Raw genomic sequence first — 9070 nt, 5'->3', positions numbered from 1 at the left:
GACAACGATAAGCCTTCGTCTTTGTGTGTTTTTGACTTGGCTAGTAACTGAAGAGTTTTTCTCTTAATCAAGGAAAGGATTTTGTAAATATCTACTTTCGTTGCCTTGGGGGGTCTTTCAGGGCTTTTAGTGTTGCTGAATTTATTTGATTTGATTTTGATATTTTTCTAAAGGAATAAACTTCACTTCTTTTATCTCCTTAATGATGAAATAATGAGGAAACTAACACAGATGTTTGTTTACCCCCTCCAAGAGCTTCCCAGATGTCTTAGGGATGGGATATAAACCCCTAAGAGCTTTCTTGGTGCTGTACTGAGGAATGTGGTTTCTCTGTCAATCTAACAAAGTATTTCTGCCAAACTAGCTAAAGAGGTAAAAACCAAAGGGCGATTAAAATGGAACAGTATAGAAAAAGAAACATTAAAATTATGTAGAGGGTTACATGGGTATCACATTTGATTAGAAATATGCATCAATTTTGATGAACACTATTCAGCTCATCAAGACTTAAAATGGTGAATGGACTGATTCTTATATAGCACACTTCTACTCTCCTGGAGCACTCACAGCACTTTAGATCACATTCATCCATTCACAGCCATGCACACAAGCACTTTCTTCTACACTTTAAGTGCATTCTATCTAAGCATTCACACACATGCATACTCTGATGGATGTATCGGAGAGCAACTTGGGGTTAGTATCTGAAGGTCAAAGTGATGCAACATTTGAATCCAAAATTACATAAAATCCCTGCTGTGATCATTACTAAAACCAATCAGCTGATCTATACCACAGCAACAGTGATCCTTGAGATGCTTGGCTATAAGTTGACCAGCCACAAATAGCAATACCCGCCATGCAGAAAGAGGCTGAGATCAAGGGAAAACTGCAGGAAGTTAGCAAAATATTTAAACTGCAGAAAGGTATGAGGAAGAATGGAGTATAGAAGAAGTACAACAAGCTGCTAATTCTGAGGCCTTTGAAACAACCAAACAAAGATACACAGTCTTGGCTAACCGCCTTAAGAGGTATACCAGAAGTAGAAACCATGAGAATAAACCAGATGTTCTCTACTAAACCATCAAAGATGCATTAATATAAGGCAGGAAAACAATATGAGAGCAGTCCCACCAAGGCTGGAGATGAAGCAACACTGGAATAGCATATGGGAGATGGATGCAACACAACAACAATACTCAGTGTTTAGTGGATCTAAGAGCACCCCATAGCAACCACTCTAAACTGCATGTCATGTGATGTGACCATCACATCCAAGAAAGAGTCTCAATCATGAGTTCGCCAGCACCAGGCCCGCACATCATTCACACCTACTGCCTAAGAGCCTAACTGTATTCAGTGAGCACCTGGCAGAACAAATGAACCAGCTGCTAATGGATGCAACTGGAACAGCTAACTGAAGGCTGGACAGTCTTGATTACCAAGGACCCTTTGAAGGGACTGGTCCCATTCAGAAGGGACTGGTCCCATCTAACTAACGTCCAATAAACTGCCTAACACCACATGGAAGCCTCTGCCAATGTAATTGTAACCTCTCTGTAACCTACAGAGAAATAACATCGTGGAAGAGACAAAAAGTGAGTAAAAAATGTCCTAAATGCAGTTAGAATTTCTTTAGAACTATAAATTAAATTTCTTTTAGCAATTATTGTTTTTTAATGTCACAATTCCAACCCTGCTCCTTTATCCGGGCTTGGACCGGTGTTCTGAGAAACCATCCTACTCTGACAAATCGTCCTACCCGTATTATAATTTGACGGTGACTTGTGACTAAACCTAACCCTACCCCTAACCATAACCCTAACCATAATGGATTGGATTTATATAGCGTTTTTCAAGGCACCCAAAGCGCTTAAAAGCACGCCATAACCATAACCTTAAGAAGTATTCCAGATGGGTGAGAGAAAAATCTGGATGTTAATTCGGCTTTTGTGTCACAATTCCAACCCTGCTCCTTTACCTGGAGATCCTTTACTGGCTGGACTGGCAAAAGTGACCCGAAATAGGCACTCTGGTGGAGTTACTGTGTGTGTGTGTGTGTGTTTATAAGTAGTTTTAAACCTTGTGATCCACAAAACAGCATAACAGTAAAAGAAGAACTGACTGCGTTACAGTCAGTGCGAGAGCAGCGGCTTCGCTCATGCGCGATTCATTTGCAGTTTGGACGCATAGGGGTGAACATCTCTGTGCCCTGATAGCAGATGGGGGAGGACTATCATCCGCCTGTGAGTGCTTTGGCACGGGTGAGGTGCCCACGGCAGCACCGCTGCTTGTTGAGAGTAAGAGCAATATGCATTTTCACGTCAAAAAGTCCTCATAAATAAGTCTCCAATAATACCAGAAAAAGTCGCCAGATTTGTCGCTAGTTGCTTTTTAGAAAAAAAGTCTCTAAGGGGGTCTGAAAACTCGCTAAATATAGTGACAAAGTCGCTAAGTTGGGAACACTGGAAATAATTTAGACAGTTTGTAACTCTTAGTGATGCCGCAGTGTTCGTTTGACTTTGGGACCTGAAGGACACGGAGTTTTGGACCCAGATCACTCCACGGGGCTCCTGAATACGGCAGCCGTAATGCTCCAGCAATCCATCAAGCGGTGCGGCTTCATAGCTTACCAAAGTTGTACTGAAACATTTTTGACAGATCTCTGCGCGCCATGCACCACATAAAATTGGTACAACCAGAATTCACACATAAGGCGCACTGACGATTTTTGATAAAATTAAAGGATTTTAAGTGCGCCTTATAGTGTGTAAAATACGTGATACAGAAGAAAAGAATATATCGCGATATATATCGTTACTGCACTTGCTTCAAATTATACAGTGATATGGATTTTAGGCCATATCGCCCAGCCCTACCTTGTCCCCACTGCTGTTCTACGTAAGCCTGAACAACAAAAAGATGGAAAGTAGTCAGAACTGAGCAGACTGCACTATCAGAATGCAATATTCCAGATATTGAGGATAGCTAGAATTACATGGGAATACAAGAGGTGAACTGAACAATGAAGAGGCCACTAGAGAAGCTGCCTTCGCCAAAGAGCAAGGCAAATCCTGAGGAGTCTGCTGAATGGGAAGAACAAGCTCTAGTTAATCAACACCTATGCCCTACCAGATACCCTGCTGGAATAATAAGCTAGCCAAGGGAGGAGATAGAAACCACTGACATTAAAAAAAAGAAAAGCCTTTACCACGTATCGAAGGTTTCATACCAAATCCAGGCCAACGAATAGTGAGTGTAGAATTACTATCCAGGATGTAAGAACAACAACAACAATCCATCAGTACATCAGAAAGATGGCCAGGAATGATCATGTGCTTGGTGATACCTCAGGCAGCAGAAACCCAAGAGAGAAAAGGAACAAGAACAGCAAAGATCATAAATACTAGTTGGCAGATCATACATGGAAAGCTATAATGAAGTGGATGGCATAGTATGCAGGAACACCGTTGCAGAGTATGGCCAAGGCTAACCAGCCAGACATAGGCTGTAGTGATAAGATGTAGCAATAGCAACATCAGGAAATAGGAACAAGATACCTGAGAAATAACAAGGGCTGAGAGAGGAGATAGAAAATACGTGGAAGCTGAAGGCAACTGTTGTCCCTGTAGTAATCCGAATACTCGGGTCACTGTGCCCAAAATTGAGTGAGTGGCTCCAGTAGATTCTAGGTATGGCATCTAAAATGGGTTTCTGGGGCTGAGATGCATGCCGGCAGAGGAGATTGAGGTGGAAGTGATGCTGGTGTTGGCTTGACTGGTGGGGACTTCGGGGGTTGGTTAGGAGTACAGGTGAATATGCAGGTGTCACAGGAGGTCAGATCAGTGAGGCAGTGGGAGGAGGGCATCTAGGGGTGCTGATGATATTTGAGATGGGGGATGTGCAGTTAAAACTGTTGAAAAACAGGCTTGAAATGGTGTGTTAGTTTTACACCAGATGTAACCAGACTCAACCCTTTAAAAAAGTTTAGACAGAATATTTTTCCAAAGGTTTTGGGGATTTAATGGTTACTTTTTCACATAGGGCAGGTAGGGTTGGATAGCTTTTTTTCTTTTAATAAACTAAATGAGCATTTACATACTGTATTTTGTATTTACTTGGGTTATATTTGTCCAGTTTGTCTATATTTGATCATCTGAAACACGTGACACATATGAAAGACAATCCCAAACTAACAAGCAGCAAATATTTTTTCATTCCACAGAATACTAAGTACCATATGCTTACTATGAAGTTTCAATCACATTTGTAAGCCAGTGTGTCAAAATGAGCAATAAAATGTCTTTGTGTCAAGCCAAAATATGCAGAGTAGTATTAAGAGTATTACTAATAGTATTTAATAATGAGCAGTATATGCTCTGACAATAGTATAGATAAAATATGGATAAAATTTTGTATAGTATATACTACCCAATATACTTCCAATATAGTAAAGAAAAAGGTGGTAAAAGTAGTTGTAACTTCCTTATGGTTCTCAGGATATTTTACCTGGAGATGGCAATCTCAACTTTGGTTCTGGCGATGGCTGCTGCTCTCACTGCTCCTTCAATGGCACGATCCACTTTTTGTTTGGTCTTGGTATTCTTTAGTGGGAACAGCTGCTTCCTGATACCCCGGATCAGCATATTGTTCTTGTACTTCCCTTCTTCCTTCGTCCCATTAGGAAAGATGGTGCAGCCATAGCCATGGCGTTTATTATTCAACCACTCGCCTTCATATTTCATGCCATTAGACCGCTCAGAGATACCAAAGCCACTGCGTTTGTCATTTTTCCACTCGCCCACATACGACTCGGTGGTGGTAGCATCCACACTGTCCTCAAGAGGCAGGTAGTCATCGCCAGGGTCTCCATCTCCAAAGCTAATGGTAGAGTTGGCGTCACTTGAACTGATGCGGCTCATAGTAGTGTCACTGTGTGCTGAACTGCGCTTACTAGAAATTGATGAGCGTGAATCAGATTTGCGTAGTCGCTGAAGGCTACCAAAAAAGGAGCCACGGCGAAAAAGACCCTTTCTCTTCTCTGAACCCTCTCCATCTGATTGGAAGTTGAGCACAAAACCACCACGTGTGCCAGCAGGGCTATCGGATAGGCTGTCACGCAGTACTGTACCATTACTCTGCTCACTGCGAAGTGAAGACAGCGAAGTTCGTAGAGGTGAGCGGATGACAGAAGCCATGCCATAAGGAACACTTTGACGTACTCCATAGCCGTGACGCATGCCACCACTCCACTGACCCTGATACGTGCCTACAGCAGTAGCAGAGAGACACACAGAGAGAAGACAGACTGTGAGTAAAGCATAAAAAATAAGCAGAGACAGAATAAAAAGCATATACAGAATAATGTAGAATACAAAGTGAGTGATAGAGGCTACCAAAGTAAATAAAAAAGATCAAGAATGCAAAGAAGACTGCAACTAGAGCTCCAACAATGAATCAATGAACCAACTACTTTATATAGTCGAATGAAAGTCATTTTAATCAACCTTTTGGCCATGCATCATTATAGCAAGACAAATATCGTACCACACCACATTACTTTATGACAGCGTAGGATACTAAGCTAAAAAAAACAAACAAAAACAAAATCACTGCAGAGGTAGAGTAAAAATATAATTTTATTTTATTAACAACTTAGGTGACATTCCTAGCCAACAGAAATGTTAGCAATGTGTCAGGAGACTGTACAAACGTCAACTGCCATAAACAGGCTGCCCATCTACAAAGTTGTTATCATATAATTGTGTAAGTGTATCAGTGATTATAACTATATCCAAAAGTGTTCAACAGATGTGCTTAAGCATGACATATCCAGGACACGTGTGAAGTGTAAAACACTGTGAGGCAGACTCCATGTTTAAGTAAAGGGTGGACCATTCATATGGATACAGCGTAACAACATGGGAATGGTTGGTGACATTAAAGTCCTGTTTGTGGCACATTAGTATATGTGAGGGGGCAAACTCCTCAAGATGGGTGGTGACCATGGTGGCCATTTACAAGTCGGCCATCTTGGATACAACTTTTGTTTTTTCAATAGGAAGAGGGCCATGTGACACATCAGACTTATTGGTAATGTCACAAGAAAAACCAAACCCAAAACACGCAACCACAGCAAAAACACAACACTAACGCCCAACAACACACCAACACCACACCAAACCAACCACCCCAACAGCTCCAAAAAAAAACGAACCACACAAAACCACACCCAACTCCCCTGACGACACCACAAAGCCCGCAACCAGCCAAAAACACCTACGAACCAACCCACGACACAACGGACCCACCACAGAACAAGCACAAAACAGACAGCCTTGCCAAAAAAACCATAAAAACAACACAAACCAGCGATGAACACCAACCCACATGAGACCCCCACCCAACTTGCACCACCCAAAAACTCGTGAAAAAAGAATAAAGTTACGTTGAAACCAAGCACACCATTGTTTTTCTTGTGACATTACCAATAAGTTTGATGTGTCACATGGCCCTCTTCCTATTGAAAAAACAAAAGTTGTATCCAAGATGGCCGACTTCTAAATGGCCACCATGGTCACCACCCATCTTGAGGAGTTTGCCCCCTCACATATACTAATGTGCCACAAACAGGACTTTAATGTCACCAACCATTCCCATGTTATTACGCTGTATCCATATGAATGGCCAACCCTGTAGATTATTTAACAGTTTGCCTGGTAGAATCAAATGCCACCAGAGATGATATAAAAGATGACGGTAGCTAGTGAGCTACTGTGAGGTCATGCATTGGCTTCTGAAGTCCATTTTGAAGCCTTGGTTTAAAAAAAAAAAAAATACAATAAGACGTGATGAGGAGGGTCAAATATGATTGAAATGCACTCTCACTGGCTAACTACACGTGACTGACAGTTTCTCAGTGAATAGGCATCATACGGCTCTACTGTAACTTGGAAAGTAAACGAATATACAGGAAACAAAATAACACACTGACTAGACAGTTAATGAAGTTAAGCTAGCTGATGGACTGTAATGATGGTGGCTGGTGGCTAGATACAGAGCCGTGGTTTTGCTAATATAATCACAGTAGCACAGGGAAGATGTAAGAAGAGGGTTGGTTTGATCTCAATAAAAGGTCACGGCCTGGGGGATCAGCAGGGCGCTGATCAACTGTTTCTCTCTCGCTCTCCGGGGTGGAACTCATTCTCAACTCATCTTGTCCTCGGCCACGCCCCTCAGAGGAGGAAGCACCTGAGATTCATTAACGCAACCAGTATTTAAGCCAGGCGATGACTGCTGTTCTTCGCTGGATCGTTGTGTTTGACTCACGTTAGTGTTGTCAAGTTGCCAGCTAAGTTTCCCCTTTGTGTTTCTGAGCATTGAACTAACAAACATTTCCCTGTGTACAGACTCCCTTGACCTTTTCCCTGTTTCCTGTGTGGTGATAGTTGGAGAAAGAGAGCCTGATCATGTGTGTGGATTAATGGAAGAGGAGCGAGAGTCTGTTTCCCTGGATTTCCCTGGAGCCCCGTCCCCCCACTTTTGTACGTAGCACTATTTCTGCACATTTGTATATACATTCAGTGAACTGTGTAAATAAATTGCTTGTGAAGCTTCCTATCGCTGAGTTTTGCATGTGAGTTCTCACGACAAACCGTAACAGTAATGATCCAGCCAACCATGGACTCAGCAGACTCAACCCCCACCCTGCAGCCTGATCCTCAGACTTAAAATGGTGAATGGACTGATTCTTATATAGCACACTTCTACTCTCCTGGAGCACTCACAGCACTTTAGATCACATTCATCCATTCACAGCCATGCACACAAGCACTTTCTTCTACACTTTAAGTGCATTCTATCTAAGTATTCACACACATGCATACTCTGATGGATGTATCGGAGAGCAACTTGGGGTTAGTATCTGAAGGTCAAAGTGATGCAACATTTGAATCCAAAATTACATAAAATCCCTGCTGTGATCATTACTAAAACCAATCAGCTGATCTATACCACAGCAACAGTGATCCTTGAGATGCTTGGCTATAAGTTGACCAGCCACAAATAGCAATACCCGCCATGCAGAAAGAGGCTGAGATCAAGGGAAAACTGCAGGAAGTTAGCAAAATATTTAAACTGCAGAAAGGTATGAGGAAGAATGGAGTATAGAAGAAGTACAACAAGCTGCTAATTCTGAGGCCTTTGAAACAACCAAACAAAGATACACAGTCTTGGCTAACCGCCTTAAGAGGTATACCAGAAGTAGAAACCATGAGAATAAACCAGATGTTCTCTACTAAACCATCAAAGATGCATTAATATAAGGCAGGAAAACAATATGAGAGCAGTCCCACCAAGGCTGGAGATGAAGCAACACTGGAATAGCATATGGGAGATGGATGCAACACAACAACAATACTCAGTGTTTAGTGGATCTAAGAGCACCCCATAGCAACCACTCTAAACTGCATGTCATGTGATGTGACCATCACATCCAAGAAAGAGTCTCAATCATGAGTTCGCCAGCACCAGGCCCGCACATCATTCACACCTACTGCCTAAGAGCCTAACTGTATTCAGTGAGCACCTGGCAGAACAAATGAACCAGCTGCTAATGGATGCAACTGGAACAGTTAACTGAAGGCTGGACAGTCTTGATTACCAAGGACCCTTTGAAGGGACTGGTCCCATTCAGAAGGGACTGGTCCCATCTAACTAACGTCCAATAAACTGCCTAACACCACATGGAAGCCTCTGCCAATGTAATTGTAACCTCTCTGTAACCTACAGAGAAATAACATCGTGGAAGAGACAAAAAGTGAGTAAAAAATGTCCTAAATGCAGTTAGAATTTCTTTAGAACTATAAATTAAATTTCTTTTAGCAATTATTGTTTTTTAATGTCACAATTCCAACCCTGCTCCTTTATCCGGGCTTGGACCGGTGTTCTGAGAAACCATCCTACTCTGACAAATCGTCCTACCCGTATTATAATTTGACGGTGACTTGTGACTAAACCTAACCCTACCCCTAACCATAACCCTAACCATAATGGATTGGATTTATATAGC

The 9070-nt window shown here is 42.0% G+C and overlaps 1 protein-coding gene across 3 annotated transcripts in view; it reads right to left on the bottom strand.

Moving 5' to 3' along the window:
* LOC102314652 (junctophilin-1) overlaps positions 1-5619 on the bottom strand; it is a 37233-nt gene extending 31614 nt beyond the window's left edge. For all 3 annotated transcript variants that reach the window (XM_042214886.1, XM_042214885.1, XM_014329917.2), the window contains exon 1: positions 4510-5619. In XM_042214886.1, the coding sequence (XP_042070820.1) occupies positions 4510-5354 (845 nt within the window). In that variant the 5' untranslated portion in view covers positions 5355-5619. The remainder of the gene's footprint in view (positions 1-4509) is intronic.
* Between the last annotated feature and the right edge of the window lie 3451 nt (positions 5620-9070).

The sequence above is a fragment of the Haplochromis burtoni genome, unplaced genomic scaffold (assembly GCF_018398535.1).
Source record: "Haplochromis burtoni strain Fernald_Lab_line unplaced genomic scaffold, NCSU_Asbu1 Contig_622, whole genome shotgun sequence".
NCBI lineage: Eukaryota > Metazoa > Chordata > Actinopteri > Cichliformes > Cichlidae > Haplochromis > Haplochromis burtoni.
Note: the sequence above shows the minus strand (reverse complement) of the source record. Positions and strands in the feature narration are given on the sequence as shown.